Raw genomic sequence first — 20,720 nt, forward strand, 5'->3', positions numbered from 1 at the left:
TTAACGTTATAGTCTGAGTCCGTAACACACACACACACACACACACACACACACACACGACGATTCTTAAAATGTACACATCCAACAAAGCGGGTATTTTTTTGTTGTTGTCCCCCCCCCACGTCTCGATTGAAGTTTCGCTTCCCCCGCTTGCGTGCGACCCGGAAACAGGAAGTTACCCCCCCCCGCCCCCGTTATTTTCTTTTTACCAAACAAAGAGAACAGAGAACACACACAAAGAACGCACGCACGCGCAGAGAAACACACCACGAGGACCGACGCGACATTAGCAAGGACTTGCTACAGAGGTCTCTCAGGCCCGCCCACCCGCGGCCGGGGCGCTGATGTCACCAACACAGACAGGAAGCAGCTTTGTGGCGTTACTCTTAGAAAGTTCCGTTCCCGCCATTGTCTCTCCTCCGTGATGAGCGGAATCCTCACGCCCGTTTTTTTTATTTTTTTTTACGAAAAAAAAAAAAAAAAAGCTTCTTCTCGTTGCTTTATTCCAATGGTAAAAATGTAAACATCTTTGCGAGGTCGCCGTGCACGGAGGTTACCGGGAGGCGTGTCCGGAAGGGGCGGAGCCTGTTGAGGGCACCGTGACTCAGGCTGGACGGTCAGCGGTGCAGAGACTTCTGGGCCTCCTTCAGCAGAGTGTCAAAGTCCAGTGCGTCGTACTTGCTCTTGATGGGCCCTGGACCCGCCTCGTCTGAAAGCGGACAAGTGGGAGGAGCCTAACGTTAGCCTCGCGTGCAGGAAGGCCAAAATGTCATTGGTCATATTCAAAGTCCTCATGTATATATATATATATATATATATATATATATATATATATATATATATATATATATATATATATATATATATATATGTGTATGTATATATATACGTGTATGTATATATATATATATATATGTGTATTTATGTATGTATATATATATATATATATATATATATATATATATATATATGTGTGTATATATATATATATATATATATATATATATATATATATATATATATATATACATATACATACATACATATATATATATACATACATATATATATACGTGTATATATATATACGTGTATATATATACATACATACATACATACATACATATATATACATACATATATACATACATGCATACATATATATATACATATATACACATAAATATATATATATAAATATATATATATATATATATGTATATATATATACATATATACACACACATACATATATCTACATATATACACACACATACATATATCTACATATATACATATATATATATACATATATACACACATACATATATCTACATATATACATATATATATACATATATACACACATACATATATCTACATATATACATATATATATACATATATACATATATACACACATACATATATCTACATATATACACACATACATATATCTACATATATACATATATATACACACACGGTATATATACACATACATACATGTATATACATACACACATATATATATATATATATATATATATATATATATATATATATATATATATATATATATATATATACACATATATATATATACATACATATATACATACATATATATATACACATTAGGGCTGGGCGATATATCGATATACGCAATATATCGCGGGTTTGTCTCTGTGCGATATAGAAAATGACTATATCGTGATATCGAGTATACGTTCTCACGCAGTTGAGTTTTGGCTGCTGGCATTACACCAGAGGCTCTTCCCACTCCTTCTTGTGTCTCCTTCTCACAGACAGCAAGCACACCTTCTTACACACGTCACATACGTATACACCCTCCCCGAGCAGAGAGGTAGCAGCATGGCTAACGTTAGCTGTGATGCTAGCGGAGTGGTGCGAGCGGTAATACAAGAGAAAGAAGGTCCGAATCTGGTAGCAAATGGAGGAATAATTAATTCCCAAGAAAAACAGCAGCGGGTCCATCGTCTGGCGGTGGTTTGGCTTCAAGTGGGAATATGTCGAACAGACAACCGTAATTTGTCAAGTGTGGGGCAAAAGCGTTGCTATAAAAAGTAGGAAAAATGAGAGTCGATATCATCCCATAGTTGTTTTTTACTGCTATCGGACTGATATAAATATCAGATCTTTCCATAACTTGAAGTAATGTCCTCCGTCATGTGTCAATAAAGGTTTTCTATTTTACACTGCTGAACTTCTTTTTTCACTTGTAACAGTTACCAAGGTCGATGTAGCGTTTCCTCGCCAGTCTCCTCAGGCTCGCAGGCGCGCTCTGGAAGACATTCTCACGTTCCCTCCGGTGTCTCTGAATCCCGGACTGCCGGATCTTTATGACCCCACAGCGCTCCCTGCAGCCACACGGGGGAAGAATTCAAGCCTTAAAGAGGAAGTTTGCAAAGTTTGCAGCGAGCCGAAGCTGCTTACTCGTTGCAGATGATGACTTTGCAGTCCTCCGCCTTGCCAAAGACCTGGAAGCGCTTCCTCAGCATGTTCTGGGTCATGCTGCTGGGCAGGTTGTGGATGTAGAACACCTGACAGTTCTCCTGGCAACAAGGAAACCATGGCAACAGTCAGGACAGAGGACATGGCGGAGTACAGATGGACGTGGGAGTTCTGAAGGTGCGCAGATGTGAGCCCGCCACGCAGAGACGGCGTCTCAACGTAGGCAACACAACAACAGCGTGGGGAACATTCTGTACCTCGTCAGAATTGGCTCGGCTCCGCTGCTCGTCGTCGGGGCAGATCTCCGAGTTTTCACTGAGGGAGGAAAAGAGGAGGGATGGAGAGAGAAAAGCACAAATCAGATGAAAGTGCAGCGTGAAGCAGGAAAGAACAGGTGAGCTGCAGCAGCTGGAGGCTCTTCTGCTAACCTCAGAGCACAGCTAAGAGCTGCGCTCATCAAACATTCATCTCCACTTTCTAACTTCAGCACATGAAGCACTAGCAACAAACTAAAACTGGAGCTGCAGCCTCACAGCCAAACACGTTACTGGGGGTCTATAAATGATACATTTTAAAGTGAACCGTGGTTCTTATTTGTAACAATTTTTAATAGATTAAAAATTATATATATATTGGAAAATAAATAAATAAAAATTATATATATATATATATATATATATATATATATATATATATATATATATATATATATACACGTGTATATATATATATATACATAGTCGAGGTTTCTGTGGTTTGTCCGTTATACAGTGCTCAATACCGGAGTGGAGTGGAATATACTTTAGGTCAAGAAAAAACACAGAGGCAATTTTATCCCTACAAGCCTGTTTCGCAGCTTTTCCTGTAGTCCCCTGAAATTTCCCCTGAAGAGCAGGGAAACCTACGAAACAGGCTTGTTCCCAGGTTTCCCTGCTCTTCAGGGGAAATCCCCTGACGTTTGATCAAGAAAAAACACAGAGGCTATTTCATCCCTATAAGCCTGTTTTGCAGGTTACCCTGCTCTTCAGGGGAAATTTCAGGGGACTTCAGGGAAACCTGCAAAACAGGCTTGTAGGGATTAAATAGCCTCTGTGATTTTTCCTGACCTTATGTATGTGTGTGTGTATATATATGTATATATATATATATATATATATATATATATATATATATATATGTCTTAATAAGGTTATCCAAAAAATAGTGCTCGATACCGTAGTAGAGCGCAATATATGTATGTGTGGGGAAAAAAAATCACAAGACTATTTCATCTCTACAGGCCTGTTTCATGAGGCGGGGTACCCTCAATCGTCAGGAGATTTTCCTGACGATTGAGGGTACCCCGCCTCATGAAACAGGCCTGTAGAGATGAAATAGTCTTGTGATTTTTTTCCCCCACACATACATATATATATATATATATATATATATATATATATATATATATATATATATATATATATATATATATATATATATATATATATATATATATATAACAATCTAAAGAAATCTATTAAAAATACATATTTTTTTAATTTTTCCTCTAAAACCTGTCCTGTCCAGCCACTCTAGTAGACGTTTGGGTACAATTTTATTAAACAAAACCAGTTCTTTTAAGTAATATAGAAATGTATCAGAGCCGTTTATCTACTTTATGGAGGAATGTAGTTAATCATTGAGGTGGCGCCCAGTGTTATTAAAAAAGCATTGATTTTGAATCGACACTAATTTTGAATCGAGCATCGATTCTGTATCGAATTGTTACCCCCAAGAATCGAATCGTGTGGTGCCCAAAGATTCACAGCCATATCGGTTAAAGCAGGGGTGTCCTAAACTACCCACCCAGCTTCTTCAATAAGGAATACGTCTTGTGTGTATAGTAAAAGTTTTAGATCTTTGAGTTCAACTCATGAAAAATGGGAGCAAAAACAAAAGTGTTGGGATTATATTTTAGTTCAGTATATATAACATAATCCAAACAACCTTTCCTAGTCATGGTGCAACAACAACAAAAAGGTCAACACTAGTGTTGTCTCGATACCAATATTTTGGTGCCAGTACCCAAATTATTTTGATACGTTTCTAAATAAAGGCCACCACAAAAATGGCATTATTGGCTTTATTTGAACAAAAAATCTTAGGGTACATTAAACATATGTTTCTTATTGCAAGTTTGTCCTTAAATAAAATAGTGAACATACAAGACAACTTGTCTTTTAGTAGTAAGTAAACAAACAAAGACTCCTAATTAGTCTGCTGACATATGCAGTAACATATTGTGTCATTTATCTACCTATTATTTTGTACACATTATTAAGGACAAGTGGTAGAAAATGAATTATTAATCTACTTGTTCATTTACTGTTAATATCAGCTTACTTTCTCTTTTAACATGTTCTATCTACACTTCTGTTAAAATGTAATAATCACTTATTCTTCTGTTGTTTGGATGCTTTACATTAGTTTTGGATGATACCACACATTTGGGTATCAATCCGATACCAAGTAGTTACAGGATCATACATTGGTCATATTCAAAGTCCTCATGTGTTCAGGGACATATTTCCTGACTTTATAAACATAATATACATTTAAAAAAAAAAAAAAAAAAAGATTTTGTGATGCTAAAAAATATCGATGTAATCATAGTAGTATCGACTAGATACGCTACTGTACTTGGTATCATTACAGTGGATGTTAGGTGTAGATCCACCAAAGGCGTTTGTTTGCATTGTAGTGTCCCGGAAGAGTTGGTGCTGCAGGGAATTCTGGGAATTTGGTTTGTAGTGTTTATGTTGTGTTGCGGTGCAAATATTCTCCCAAAATGTGTTTGTCATTGTTGTTTAGTGTGGTTTCACTATATGGCACATGCTTATGACAGTGTTGGCCCTTATTGTGACATGTATGGCTGTTGAGAAAGTATGCACTTCCTTCACATGTGATAAGTGTGTTCAAAATTAAGTTGATCGTAGTAATAGTAATGTAATAGTAATGATCGGACATGATGAAATCTTGTATTGAAATTGCCTACAATAGACATATTTTAATACAACTATTATCATGACTCCAGCGTGCTGAGGTGTGTAGTGAAGCATTTATAGCAATCCCTCGTCCTAAATGGTTGATACTTGACATAAAGATACTTGAATTGTCTCCATGGAGACAAGGAGTAGTGATTTTGAAGCAGTTAAAGCACTGCTGACTGCGGGCAGACAACGACGGGTGGGGGACCGGTACTTTTCAGAGACGGTATAGTACCAAAGTTGTTTTATTAGTATCGCGGTACTATACTAATACCGGTATACCGTACAATCCTACCTACCGTACCACCCTACCCACGCCCCGCCTCCCGGGTTTAGTATTATCACCTGCAATTGTGCTATCAACTGTACTTTACTGCCGCACTTTTATTTTGAAGGCCTGACTTTACGAGCTGTGTGTTACGTTGATGTGTTCGAGTAAGATTCCCAGTAGGGATGTCCGATAACGGCTTTTTTGCCGATATCCGATATTCCGATATTGTCCAACTCTGAATTACTGATTCCGATATCAACCGATACCGATATATACAGTCGTGGAATTAACACATTATTATGCCTAATTTTGTTGTGATGCCCCACTGGATGCATTAAACAATGTAACAAGGTTTTCCAAAATAAAATCAACTCAAGTTATGGAAAAAAATGCCAACATGGCACTGCAATATTTATGATTGAAGTCACAAAGTGCATTATTTTTTTTAACATGCCTCAAAACAGCAGCTTGGATTTTGGAACATGCTCTCCCTGAGAGAGCATGAGGAGGTTGAGGTGGGCGGGGTTGGGTAGCGGGGGGTGTATATTGTAGCTAATATCGGCAGTCCGATATTTTTGGACATCTCTAATTCACAGCTCGAGTAATAACCCTGTATCATTTCTACGTTCATAGTTTCCAAACCGCCTAACCATGGCGACAGACAAGCTACGCGTATCAAGAGGTCATGACAGGACGTACCTGGAGTCCGTCTTGCTGGCGGGAGAGTCGGGACACAGATGGAGAGTCGGTGAGGGCGAGCGGGATCCCGACGAGCGCTCCGCCTCCTCCTCGGATGTCGGCGGCGTGGCGTCCGGCAACTGGCAGCCAGGCGGCGGCGGCGGTGACGTCTGCGCTTTCTGCTGCCGCTCCTGAGGCTCCGTGACCTCCGAACTCTTGCCGTCGTCCTCTCCGGTTGCTTCGGCGCCCGCTTTGGCTTCCCCGGGCGCCTGCAGCATGGCGCCGAGCATGGCGATGCTTCGCTTGCGGCTTTCCCCGAGGCTCAGAGCGCAGTAGTCGTGGTCGCCGAAGCTGTGACAGGCGTCGCTGTCGCCGGCCTGGCCCATCCGACGCAGCTGAGCGTAGAGCTCCGTCTGCTCCGGAAGCTTCCGCTGGTGAGCGCGGCTCAGCCAGGAGCCTTTGGTGCCGCCGTGGGCGCCGGCGGAGGAATGGACGGACTCGCCGCCCTTTGCTGCCTCTGCTGGTTTGAAGAGTTCGTCCTCCACGGGTTTGTGGGGCGGCGTGGTGGGCGGAGTCAGACCTGCGGGTGACACGGGAGAACATTTATGAGGAGAGAACGTTCCAGACTGCTCCAAGGAAGCAGCCATGTTGTCTTTTGGACAGTTTCACCTTGAACAACACGCTCAAAACCAATAGGGTTCTTGCTGGGATAGACGGCAGGAGGAGGTGAACACAGGTTGTCAGAAAAATTGTATGTAAATGATCAAAAAACTTTCCGTTCTCTGAGTTCCCAGTGAACAGACAAGAGGCTGTCTTTGTTGCACCAAGACAAAGGCTTGGAAAATTCCGCTGTGTACGATGGGAGGAGACGGGAGGGGTTACCTATTGTCATCCAAGACCGAGGGGACCAGTCCAAGCCCGAGGCATCTTTTTCCTTTGTGTTAATGTGACCGAAAACAATGGCTGTTTACATACGCCCCCATTCCTTTAGAAACAGCTGTTATATAACCAGGGAATATCCAAATAAAAGACAAGACGTGAACCTTTTTCCGTTAGAGCGTGGGTGACACTGTAAGAGGTTACAGGTCGACACGTTTCTCCTCAAATTGAGCAAAGTTGAATTCTGTCTCTGTTTAATTCCTTGCTTCTTGTCTCGTGTTTGAACCTGACACAGGTGACAGGAAGCGACCTGTGACCCAAGCTACTGTTCAAAATCAATCGTGTTCTTGACCACATTTGGAAAATAGTTCTGTGCAGTTTAAAGAGCAGCAACAATTTGTGATTTGACCTTTGACCCCAGCCTCAGGCACCCTTTAAAATCAACAGTGTTCTTACTCACTGAATAAAACAAAACAAAAAGTGGTGACGTACATTTGTGTAGCAACTAGGGTTGTACAGTATATCGCCATACTAATGAATCATATTCGATACTATACCGCCTCTAAAAAGTACTTCCCGAGAAGCATGTTCGGCAGCGCACAATCACAGAGTACTTACAAGCAGACACAGTGTGTAGACAGAAAAGGGAGAACGGACGCATTTGGTTTAAAAACTAACGATAAAGGTGAAGTTATAACACTGAAACGCCCTCAGGAAGAGGTGCTTTAAGACATGCGGCTAACGTCCATCTGCAGTGTTTTAGCTACTTCTAAATCACTAATCCTCATCTCCATGGCGACAAATAAAGTACGTTTCTTACAAGTATCATCCCTGCAGGACAAGGAATAGCTAAACATGCTTCACTACACACCGTAGCTCACCGGCGTCAAAATGTAAACAAACGCCATTGGTGGATCTACACCTGACATCCACTGTAATGATACCAAGTACAGGAGTGATACTACTATGATTACGTCGATATTTTTTGGCATCACAACATCTTCTTTCGTTTTTTTAAAATGTATAATATGTTTATAAAGTCAGGAAATATGTCCCTGGACACATGAGGACTTTGAATATGACCAATGTATGATCCTGTAACTACTTGGTATCGCATTGATACACAAATTTGTGGTATCATCCAAAACTAATGTAAAGTATCAAACAACAGAAGAATAAGTGATTATTACATTTTAACAGAAGTGTAGATAGAACATGTTAAAAGAGAAAGTAAGCAGATATTAACAGTAAATGAACAAGTAGATTAATAATTAATTTTCTACCACTTGTCCTTAATAATGTTGACAAAATAATAGAATGATAAATGACACAATATGTTACTGCATATGTCAACATACTAATTAGGAGCCTTTGTTTGATTACTTACTAATAAAAGACAAGTTGTCTTGTATGTTCACTATTTTATTTAAGGACAAACTTGCAATAATAAACATATGTTTAATGTACCGTATTTTCCGCACTATAAGGCGCACCTAAAAACCACAAATTTTCTCAAAAGCTAACAGTGCGCCTTATAACCCGGTGCGCTTTATTACGATTAATTTTCATAAAGTTTCGATCTCGCAACTTCGGTAAACAGCCGCCATCTTTTTTCCCGGTAGAACAGGAAGCGCTTCTTCTTCTACGCAAGCAACCGCCAAGGAAAGCACCCGCCCCCATAGAACAGGAAGCGCTTCACCCGCCCCCATAGAACAGGAAGCGCTTCACCCGCCCCCGGAAGAAGAAGAAAAAACGCGCGGATATCACCGTACGTTTCATTTCCTGTTTACATCTGTAAAAACCACAAAATGGCTCCTACTAAGCGATCCGGTTCATAAAAAGACGCAATCTCTCCATCCGCACACGGATTACTACCGTATTTCACAGCAACTGAACCGCACTGTGGAACGGGAGCACGTACGGTGAATATTCGCACCACAGGGAATGAAGTCATCCTTCACTGTGGTTCTAGCTTGCCATGCTAACTTCCACTCATGGTGATATTCAAAAGGAAGACCTTGCCAAAAGAGACCTTTCCAGCCGGCGTCATCATAAAAGCTAACTCGAAGGGATGGATGGATGAAGAAAAGATGAGCGAGTGGTTAAGGGAAGTTTACGCGAAGAGGCCGGGTGGCTTTTTTCACACAGCTCCGAAGGCGAACACACCTTCACTAAGACGGGCAGACAGCCTCGGACGACATACGCCAACATTTGCCAGTGGATCGTAAATGCTTGGGCAGATATTTCGGTCACAACTGTGGTCCGAGCTTTCCGGAAGGCAGGATTCACAGAACAACAGCGACACTGACTCCCGATGACTTCTACGAGACGGAACCGGCCATTTTGGATACCACGCTTGCGCAACTTTTCAATTCGGACACCGAAGACGAAGAATTCGAAGGATTTACGAATGAAGAATAACTTCAGAAGGTGAGCGCTATGTTTATTTTGTGTGTTGTGACATTAACGTTCGAGCAACATTATGTTACTATTGCTCTACACCATTTTGAATTTTACTATGTTTGTGATTGCACATTTGCGTACATTTTGGGACAGAGTTGTTAGAACGCTGGTTTTCAATATATTATTAAAGTTTGACTGAACTATCTGACTGTTTTTTTGACATTCACTTTAGCGCAGCGTTTTTTTGACATTCACTTTAGCGCAGCGTAGGCGCGGCTTATAGTCCGGGGCGGCTTATTGGTGGACAAAATTATGAAATATGTAATTCATAGAAGGTGCGGCTAATAATCCGGTGCGCCTTATAGTGCGGAAAATACGGTACCCTAAGATTTTTCTTGTTAAAATAAAGCCAATAATGCAATTTTGTGTGGTCCCCTTTATTTAGAAAAGTACCAAAAAGCTTTAAGTTGATTTTTAAACAGTTTTTCAGAAACGTGAGACCAGACAACTACTCTTTAATTGTAGTGTCACTATGTTCTTTGTTAATATGGGTTGTTACTCTTTAATTGTAGTGTCACTATGTTCTTTGTTAGTATAGGTTATTACTCAGGCTGTGAATCTTTGGGCATCATATGATTCGATTCGATTCTTGAGTGTAACGATTCCATTCAGAATCCATTCTCCATTCAAAATCAATACTTTTTTAATAACATTGGGTGCCGGTTCTACTACATTCCTCCATAAAATAAATAAACAGCTCTAATACAGTTCTATATTACTTAAAAAAAACTAACAGATTTTGTTTAAAAAAAAAACATTTATAAAGTCAAATACAAATAAAGCAACAATATATATATATATATTTTTTTTTTTTAATTGATAAAAAAAAAAAAAATCGATCAAGAATTGTTACAAATAATAATCGCTCTAATTCAAAAATCTAATGTTTTGGATACTCCATATATATATATATATATATATATATATATATATATATATATATATATATATATACTCACATATGTATACAAATATATATATATATATATATATATATACACATATATACACACATATACATACATACATATATACCCATATATATATACACATATACATATTTACACATATATGTATACATATATACATATACGTATAAATACATATATACATACACGTATAAATACATATACATACATATATACATATACGTATAAATACATATATACAAATACGTATAAATACATATATACATATACAGTACATGTATTATGTTTTATGGTAGCTTTTCTCTGGCTAATTTTGTACGTTTACACCTGAAAATCATGGTTTGTTATACTTGCCGCTGCCGACCAAGTTTGATAACAGTTAACATGCTGTAGCATGTTAACTGTTAACATACTCGTGAGAACGTTAGCATGCTAACGTTTCATGCTAGCTCTTTTTTTGCTAATTTTGTACGTTTAAACCTGAAAACCATAGTTTGTGATACTTGGTGCTGCCGACCAAGTTTAATAATATACTTGTGAGAACGTTAGCATGTTAATGTTTTATGGTAGCTTTTCTTTTGCTAATTTTGTACATTTAAACCTGAAAATCATGGTTTGTGATACTTGGCGCTGCCGACCAAGTTTGATAATAATTATCATGCGTTAGCACGTTAACATACTTGTGAGAACGTTAGCATGCTAACTTTTTATGGTGGCTATTCTTTTGCTAATTTTGTACATTTAAACCTGAAAATCATGGTTTGTGATACTTGCCGCTGCCGACCAAGTTTGATAATAATTAACATGCGTTAGCACGTTAACATACTTGTGAGAACGTTAGCATGCTAACTTTTTATGGTAGCTTTTTTTTTTATATAGCTAATTTTGTACGTTTAAACCTGAAAATCATGGTTTGTGATACTTGGTGCTGCCGACCAAGTTTGATAATAATTATCATGCGTTAGCACGTTAACATACTTGTGAGAACGTTAGCATGCTAACTTTTTATGGTAGTTTTTTTTTTTTTTTATAGCTAATTTTGTACGTTTAAACCTGAAAATCATGGTTTGTGATACTTGGCGCTGCCGACCAAGTTTGATAATAGTTAACATGCGTTAGCATGTTAATTGTTAACATACTTGTGAGAACGTAAGCATGTTAATGTTTTATGCTAGCTTTTCTAAGCTAATTTTGTATGTTTAGTTAAAAATCATGGTTTGCGATACTCTGTTTCAGGTCAGCGTCAGCTCTTCGACATTCAAACGATCAGCATATTTCAGTTCAGCTTCAGCCTCGGGGCATTTTGACGCATTTCCTACCGGACTTGGGAATTGTAGTTAGGAATACGAGCATTGTGACACCTCTATACCGTATTTTTCGGACTATAAGTCGCATTTTTTTTTCATAGTTTGGCCGGGGCTGCGACTTATACTCAAGAGCGACTTATGTGTGAAATTATTAACACATTACCGTAAAATATCAAATAATATTATTTAGCTCATTCACGTAAGAGACTAGACGTATAAGATTTCATGGGATTTAGCGATTAGGAGTGACAGATTGTTTGGTAAACGTATAGCATGTTCTATATGTTATAGTTATTTTAATGACTCTTACCATAATATGTTACGTTAACATACCAGTTGGTTATTTATGCCTCATATAAAGTACACTTATTCAGCCTGTTGTTCACTATTCTTTATTTATTTTAAATTGCCTTTCAAATGTCTATTCTTGGTGTTGGCTTTTATCAAATACATTTCCCCCAAAAATGCGACTTATACTCCAGTGCGTCTTATATATGTTTTTTTCCTTCTTTATTATGCATTTTCGGCCGGTGCGACTTATACTCCAAAAAATACGGTACATCATATAATAAAATCACTTTAAGTCTGAAAAGCAGTGAGGCGGTACGTTACCTGCAGTTCCGCACAGGTCCACACTGAGCGTCTGCTCGAAGCTCTTAGTGCTGAACTCTCTTCAGTCATGAAAAAGACAAAAGCAGACATGTCAGATGGCGGTGTCATGCTGGATTGTGTTGCAAGTCACTTATGGCGTCACATTATTGCCAAAAATCTGAGCGCATAAAAACTGTTATCGCGCACTGATCCTCCACTTCGTGCGCGCGCGCGACACCCTTTTGCGCGCGCGCGCGACGCCTTTCTGCGCGCTCTCTGTGTACTCCTGGCATCTCTCCTCGCGCTGTCATGTTTCTTTTTGGCACTTTGGGGGTGGGTATGCTTAGACGGCCCCTTCTTTCTGATTGGTCAGGCGAAAAATGCTGAAAAATGCTCAGAGCCAATCAGAAGTATAGCAGGGCGGGTCATCTTCAATATGTATCAAGATTTACGGCGGAAGAAGTGGATAAAAAAATGTCGCGCGCTGATGAAGGTTATTTCATACCACATAAACACAATACAGGGTAATACAAAATGTGACCCAAATAAATAATAAGACAACAAACACCATAATCACATCTTTCAGCCAGAACTGGTCCACCAGCAATAACATCCAACCATAACATTATTTTATATTTTCACTTCTTCTTGAACATTTGTTTTCTAATTTATGGAATTTCTTTTGATTCAGCCATAAAATTAATGAAATAATCTTTGAATTTTGTTTTTGAAATGTTAAAAATAGCTTTTAATAATGTATTCTGAAACAGTTTAAAATAATCAGAGAACTGACTAACACTGACCCTACACAACTATGTTGCACAATTAAGTCATTTTTTTTTAAAGCGAAAGAGGTAATTTCAACAGGTACAGCTATGTCATATCTACATGTAATAAGATTTGTAACAAGGCAAACCGTTTGTAAATTGGTCGAAAATCGAGCAAGTTATGGTAATTTAATTAGTACATGTACCATTGACATCAATGTAATGATTGAGGCTAGATGTCCGAGGTAAGATGGCTACAACGTTGCTACGCTGGAGAATGATTGGTCATATGAAAAATGCTCACAGCCAATCAGAAAGGAGGGGCCGTCTAAGCATACCCGCCCCCAAAGTGCCAAAAAGAAACATGACAGCGCGAGGAGATATGCCAGGAGTACACAGAGAGCACGCAGAAAGGCGTCGCGCGCGCGCAAAAAGGCACCACGCGCGCGCAAAAGGGTGTCGCGCGCGCGCACGAAGTGGAGAATCAGCGCGCAATAACAGTTTTTATGCGCTCGGATTTTTGGCACTAATGTGACGCCATAGTCACTCAGCAGGCAGCAACATATTCACACACACACACACACACACACACACACACACACACACACACACACACACACACACACACACACACACACACACACACACAAAAAGACTTTTGGATGATGTGTTTGTCCCCCTGACTGCTGCTGGCTCCTCTAAGCACGCTTCACTTCTTATCACCGCCGCCATATGCGGGCGCCGTCCTCGCCGCCATTCTTCCCTGCTCTATTTTTGGAGCGCCCGCTTCTGTCACGCCGAGTGTGAGGCGGGACGTTAGTTCGTCTCCCCAGCCGACGCGGGAGCGAGTGAATAAAACAAACAGGGAAAGACTCGAGAAGGTGGCGTAACGTGAGGGATGGAGCCACGGCAGCGGCTCGGAGAGGAAAACCACTCATTGGCTATGTGACCGGACCCAGCTGGACACCTTCCAGGAGCGCTCGGGAGGTTCATGTGGAAAAGCGAGCGAGGACAGACCGTCTGCCGCTGATTACAATCGCAGTTAAAGCCGCCGGCGTCTGATTCACTAAGCATCTTGGAATCTGGTCGAGGTTAGAAATGACGACACGGCAAACTTGATGCACTTTAAAACTAGAAGCGCCTTGCAATATTACTGCCTTTAATGCACTCACCTGCACCTGCTGTCATTAACACTTTATTGACCATGACAGTGCTATCTTGGTTTGTGTCGAAATTAGAGATGTCCGATAATATCGGACTGCCGATATTATCGGCCGATAAATGCTTTAAAATGTGATATCGGAAATTATCGGTATCGGTTTCAAAAAGTAAAATGTATGACTTTTTAAAACGCCGCTGTACGGAGTGGTATACGGACGTAGGGAGAAGTACGGAGCGCCAATAAACCTTAAAGGCACTGCCTTTGCGTGCCGGCCCAATCACATAATATCTACGGCTTTTCACACACACAAGTGAATGCAAGTCATACTTGGTCAACAGCCATACAGGTCACACTGAGGGTGGCCGTATAAACAACTTTAACACTGTGACAAATATGCGCCACACTGTGAACCCACACCAAACAAGAATGACAAACACATTTCGGGAGAACATCCGCACCGTAACACAACATAAACACAACAGAACAGAGCAAATACCCAGAACCCCTTGCAGCACTAACTCTTCCGGGACGCTATAATATACACACACCCCCACCTCAACCTCCTCATGCTCTCTCAGGGAGAGCATGTCCCAAATTCCAAGCTGCTGTTTTGAGGCATGTTAAAAAACATAATGCACTTTGTGACTTCAATAATAAATATGGCAGTGCCATGTTGGCATTTTTTTTCCATAACTTGAGTTGATTTATTTTGGAAAACCTTGTTACATTGTTTAATGCATTGTTTTTCAACCTTTTTTGAGCCAAGGCACATTTTTTGCGCTGAAAAAAATCCAGGGGGCGCGACACCACCAGCAGAAATCATAAACTCAGTTGACAGTAAAAAGTCGTCGTCGCAATTGTTGGATATTAATTTAAACCATAACCAAGCATGCATCACTATAGCTCTTGTCTCAAAGTAGGTGTACTGTCACCACCTGTCACATCACCCCCTGACTTATTTGGAGTTTTTTGCTGTTTTAAGTTAAAGTTAAAGTTAAAGTACCAATGATTGTCACACACACACTAGGTGTGGCGAGATTATTCTCTGCATTTGACCCATCACCCTTGATCACCCCCTGGGAGGTGAGGGGAGCAGTGGGCAGCAGCGGTGGCCGCGCCCGGGAATCATTTTGGTGATTTAACCCCCAATTCCAACCCTTGATGCTGAGTGCCAAGCAGGGAGGTAATGGGTCCCATTTTTATAGTCTTTGGTATGACTCGGCCGGGGTTTGAACTCACAACCTACCGATCTCAGGGCGGACACTCTAACCACTCGGCCACTGAGTAGGTTTTCCTGTGTGTAGTGTTTTAGTTTTTGTCTTGCGCTCCTATTTTGGTGGCTTTTTCTCTTTTTTTGGTATTTTCCTGTAGCAGTTTCATGTCTTATATTTCCCGCATCTACTTTGTTTTAGCAATCAAGAATATTTCAGTTGTTTTTATCCTTCTTTGTGGGGACATTGTTGATAGTCATGTCATGTTCGGATGTACATTGTGGATGCCGTCTTTGCTCCACAGTAAGTCTTTGCTGCTGTCCAGCATTCTGTTTTTGTTTACTCTGTAGCCAGTTCAGTTTCACTTTCGTTCTGCATAGCCTTCCCTAAGCTTCAATGCCTTTTCTTAGCGGCACTCACCTTTTGTTTATTTTTGGTTTAAGCATAAGACACCTTTTTACCTGCCTTTACAAAGCAATTAGCTACCGGCTGCCACCTACTGATATGGAAGAGTATTACACGGTTACTCTGCCGAGCTCTGGACAGCACCGACACTCAACAACAACACATCATTTGGAGGCTATAATTACTGGTTTGCAAAAAATGTTTTTAACCCAAATATGTGAAATTAGATAATCTCCCACGGCACACCAGACTGTATCGCACGGCACACTAGTGTGCCGCGGCACAGTGGTTGAAAAACACTGGTTTAATGCATCCAGTGGGGCATCACAACAAAATTAGGCATAACAATGTGTTAATTCCTCGACTGTATATATCGGTATCGGTAATTAAGAGTTGGACAATATCGGAATATCGGATATTGGCAAAAAAGCCATTATCGGACACCTCTAAATGAAACACTTTTAAAAACACGACAATAAAGATATTGTTAAATTAATACTTTTCGGATTGTCTTTGTGTCTAATACTGGAAGTCTCTGCAGAAGTGAATTATATTTATATAGCGCTTTTCTCTAGTGACTCAAAGCGCTTTACATAGTGAAACCCAATATCTAAGTCACATTTAAACCAGTGTGGGTGGAACTGGGAACAGGTGGGTAAAGTGTCTTGCCCAAGGACACAACGGCAGTGACTAGGATGGCGGAAGCGGGGATGGAACCTGGAACCCTCAAGTTGCTGGCACGGCCACTGGGGCGGTATAGCTCGGTCGGTAGCGTGGCCGTGCCGGCAACTTGAGGGTTCCAGGTTCGATCCCCGCTTCCGCCATCCCAGTCACTGCCGTTGTGTCCTAACGTTACTTGAAAAAGTAACGTTAACTTAATTTAGTTCATTAATATTTATTCAGCAGTGCCTTAGCTATTCTTCCTGTGGTCCACAATGATGCACTAAATCTTAAAAAAAAAAAAAACGGTACTCTGCGCCGAAAAGCGTGTCTTTGTGAGGATAATGTGTGCTGTCAATTAAATAAACTTTTGCCGTGTTCCAAGGCGGAATACAAATATTTAAAAATAGTGCGGGACGCATAAGAAATGTAGGAGCTGGGCCAGGAGCGTGACAGCCGTGACAAAGAACATTGTGCGTGGAGAGTCTCACCCTGTGGACTTGCTGGCGTTCAGAGGCAGACACAGGCAGGCTCGCTTTTCTGTCAACAAAGGAAAGAAAGCGTTAAATTAGATCCTGACTGAGAGGATGAGTGATGGACAGGAGTGTGGGTGACTGCTGTCCTCCTCACGCCTGACTCACTTCCTCGTCCACAATCAGTGTGATCACATTTACCAGCCCATGAAGAAACCTTTTTTACTTCATACTGAAAGAGTATTGCAAAATCAGGATGGCAGATTTTTTTCCTCCATTCTCCATTGCTGTTACTTTCCCCTAAGTGACTTTCTTCAGGCTTGTGATTGGCTAAAATCAGTACCATATATCCATTAGGAAAGGGTACTTTTCACATTTTAACTGATACGTGTGTATATATATATATAGTCGTGGCCAAAAGTTGACATACACTTGTAAAGAACATAATGTCATGGCTGTCTTGAGTTTCCAATCATTTCTACAACTCTTATTTTTTTGTGATAGAGTGATTGGAGCACATACTTGTTGGTCACAAAAAACATTCATGAAGTTTGGTTCTTTCATGAATTTATTATGGGTCTACTGAAAATGTAGTACACAAAGTATACATACAGCAATGTTAATATTTGCAAGTCTCACTGCAATAAGGCGCTTTTGGTAGCCATCCACAAGCTTCTGCTTGTGTTTTTGACCACTCCTCTTGACAAAATTGGTGCAGTTCCGCTAAATGTGTTGGTTTTCTGACATGGACTTGTTTCTTCAGCATTGTCCACACGTTTAAGTGAGGACTTTGGGAAGGCCATTCTAAAACCTTTATTCTAGCCTTACCACTTTTGACGTGCGTTTGGGGTCATTGTCCTGTTGGAACACCCAACTGCGCCCAAGACCCAACCTCCGGGCTGATGATTTTAGGTTGTCCTGAAGAATTTGGAGGTAATCCTCCTTTTTCATTGTCCCATTTACTCTCTGTAAAGCACCAGTTCCATTGGCAGCAAAACAGGCCCAGAGCATAATACTACCACCACCATGCTTGACGGTAGGTGTGGTGTTCCTGGGATTAAAGGCCTCACCCTCACCAATTTTCGACGCTTTTGTGTGTTTTAATAAATATTAATAGTTTCTATTAGTAAACTCTCATTTTTTATTGGAACATTTAAAAATGAGCTGATAATTTATGTCCAGTTGTTACATCTTGTTTTATCATCACATTTCTGAGTCAATTCCTTTGTTGGCGTTGAAAATAGCAACATTGCATAGAGGCAGTTGGATGCTCTTAGTGCTGAAAAAGTACTTAAACACACTGAAATCCTTAAATTATTTTGAAATAACTAAAATAAATAGACATAGTAGGAAAAGCCACTATTTTGCATGTTTTGTGTTTTTTATGCTTCAGTCTTAGTATTTTTAAGCTTTTATTGTGTTACAGTAACTATTGGTTTGTTCTTTAGCATTTTACCATTCATTTAAATGAAAAGTGTGTTGCAAATAAAATCTGTTATTTATTGTTACACTTTTTTCAGTGGTCATTGAATGCTCCGTAAAAACCACCCGTGTTACCTTTTTATCTCCGATCGATCATTCTGTGCCATGACTGCACAGCTTGTAGGTTCAATGTGCACAATTGAATATATTAGTTGCTCAAACAGAAATATGTTTATACAGGTTTAGATTGAGGTATGTCGCTTCTTAATGGGGAAGGATGTTAATGCATCTTGTTTTCATGTTAGCATCTAAGCTAGCGGCAGTATGTTCATGAGTTTATCAAAGTACAGTTATCAATCACGGTTTTTCCATCGTTGTAATTCAAAAAACGGTGATACTGGCCGTCGGGAGTTTTTAAACGTGGTTTTTCGCTCCTTCCCTAGTTCGAGTCTGCAACTGGACTTGACGGTACCGTAACATGGCACCAGCATGGTGCCAATAAAGTACCCATCCCTAGTCTCTACCTGCTTTTTCATACGACATGTTTATTTATTTATTCTAAACTTGTGAATTGAGAGTTTTTAAAAAGGTACTACTGATAGTCTCACACACACACACACTAAGTGTGGTGAAATAACGTCTTGCATTTGACCCCTCCCCTTGTTCCACCCCCTGGGAGGTGAGGGGAGAAGTGAGCAGCAGCGGTGGCCATGCTCAGGAATCATTTATTGTGATTTAACCCCCAATTCCAACCCTTGATGCTGAGTGCCAAGCAGGGAGGTAATGGGTCCCATTTTTATAGTTTTTGGTATGACTCGGCCGGGGTTCGAACTCACGGGCGGACACTTTGCAGTATGAAAATGATGTGTGCACTTTATAACAGGAAGTGACACAGGAAGTGGTCTCACCGCTGTGGCAGGAGATTTCGGTGGCCTCCGCCGCGTCGCCTCGCCGTGGCTTCTCCGTCTGCGCCTCCGTCGTGGTACCCCCTCCGGCTTGCGTCGGCGAGAGCTTGGCCGCCGCCTGGCCGTCCTCTCTCTCCGTCTTCCTGTCGCCCTCCCTCGCCCGCTCGGGCCGCAGCCTCTTGGCGAAGCGGCTGGGGAAGGAGGCCAGACGCCTGGAGCGCCGCACCGAGAAGGAGGCGCTGTCCTCCGCCGGGCTCTTCGGAGCCTCGTAGGAGGAGTGTCTCCTCTCCGGGGAGTCTTTCTCCTGTTTAATGGGGGCGGACCTGGGCGTGTGGGCGTTGGCTCCTCCTCCTCGGGTGTACGGCGGGCTGAGCAGTCTGTAAGGCTTGCTCACGTCAAAAGAGCTGCTCTGCTGCAGGAGGTCACGGAGAAGCGAGTTGGTCTTCACCTCACGCCGCCTCACGAAGGGAAGCCTCCTGGTGGCGCACACGCTAGTCCCCGGGGTCTCCAGCAGGACCAAACGGCTGTGAGAGTTTGTGACAGGCGGGCGGGGGGCGTCGGGTCGAGCCCGCGGTCTGGGCGGGTCCTTGCGGTCCAGACCCTGCTGCTTGCGCGCGGGCATGCAGTACGTGTGCATGTATGTGATCAGCGCCACCACCGAGTGGAGTTCTTTCTCAGAGCTGAACTGAGGCTTGGCCGGCTCGGCGGGGATCGCCGCGCCTTCCGCCTCGCTGGCGGAGGACTCCTCCTCTTCCTCGTCGTCATCCTCCTCCGACTCGCTGTCCTCGTCCTCCTCCGTGTCGGCCGCCCGAGGCTTCTCCGCGCTGCGCGTGGTGGTGAGGTGGCGGTGGAGCTCGGTGCACAGGCGGCCCGCCGGACGCACCGCTCGGGGTTTCCGCTCCTGAAAGAGGTCCATCTGAGGGCGGAGACATGCCGTTTAATTGACCGTGAGGCTCGTAATGAAGACATCCATCTTGTTTCTCTTGACTTTTCATACCTATTGGTACCTGTTTTTGTGGGTTTGGGATCTGCATAAGTCCTGAAAATTTGTAATCAAACCGCGGAGGCGTATTTTCCGGACTATAGCGCGCACTGG

The 20,720-nt window shown here is 41.5% G+C and overlaps 1 protein-coding gene across 2 annotated transcripts in view; it reads right to left on the reverse strand.

The window, feature by feature from the left end:
- Nucleotides 1-207: 207 nt before the first annotated feature.
- ppargc1b (peroxisome proliferator-activated receptor gamma, coactivator 1 beta) overlaps nt 208-20,720 on the reverse strand; it is a 241,653-nt gene continuing 221,140 nt past the window's right edge. For both annotated transcript variants that reach the window (XM_061976634.1, XM_061976633.1), the window contains exons 5-12: nt 19,628-20,540; nt 17,316-17,364; nt 12,641-12,699; nt 6,472-7,030; nt 2,733-2,790; nt 2,458-2,576; nt 2,254-2,381; nt 208-709 (exon numbers count right to left, since the gene is read on the reverse strand). In XM_061976634.1, the coding sequence (XP_061832618.1) occupies nt 618-709; nt 2,254-2,381; nt 2,458-2,576; nt 2,733-2,790; nt 6,472-7,030; nt 12,641-12,699; nt 17,316-17,364; nt 19,628-20,540 (1,977 nt within the window). In that variant the 3' untranslated portion in view covers nt 208-617. The remainder of the gene's footprint in view (nt 710-2,253; nt 2,382-2,457; nt 2,577-2,732; nt 2,791-6,471; nt 7,031-12,640; nt 12,700-17,315; nt 17,365-19,627; nt 20,541-20,720) is intronic.

This window comes from Nerophis lumbriciformis, linkage group LG16 (assembly GCF_033978685.3).
Source record: "Nerophis lumbriciformis linkage group LG16, RoL_Nlum_v2.1, whole genome shotgun sequence".
Lineage (NCBI taxonomy): Eukaryota > Metazoa > Chordata > Actinopteri > Syngnathiformes > Syngnathidae > Nerophis > Nerophis lumbriciformis.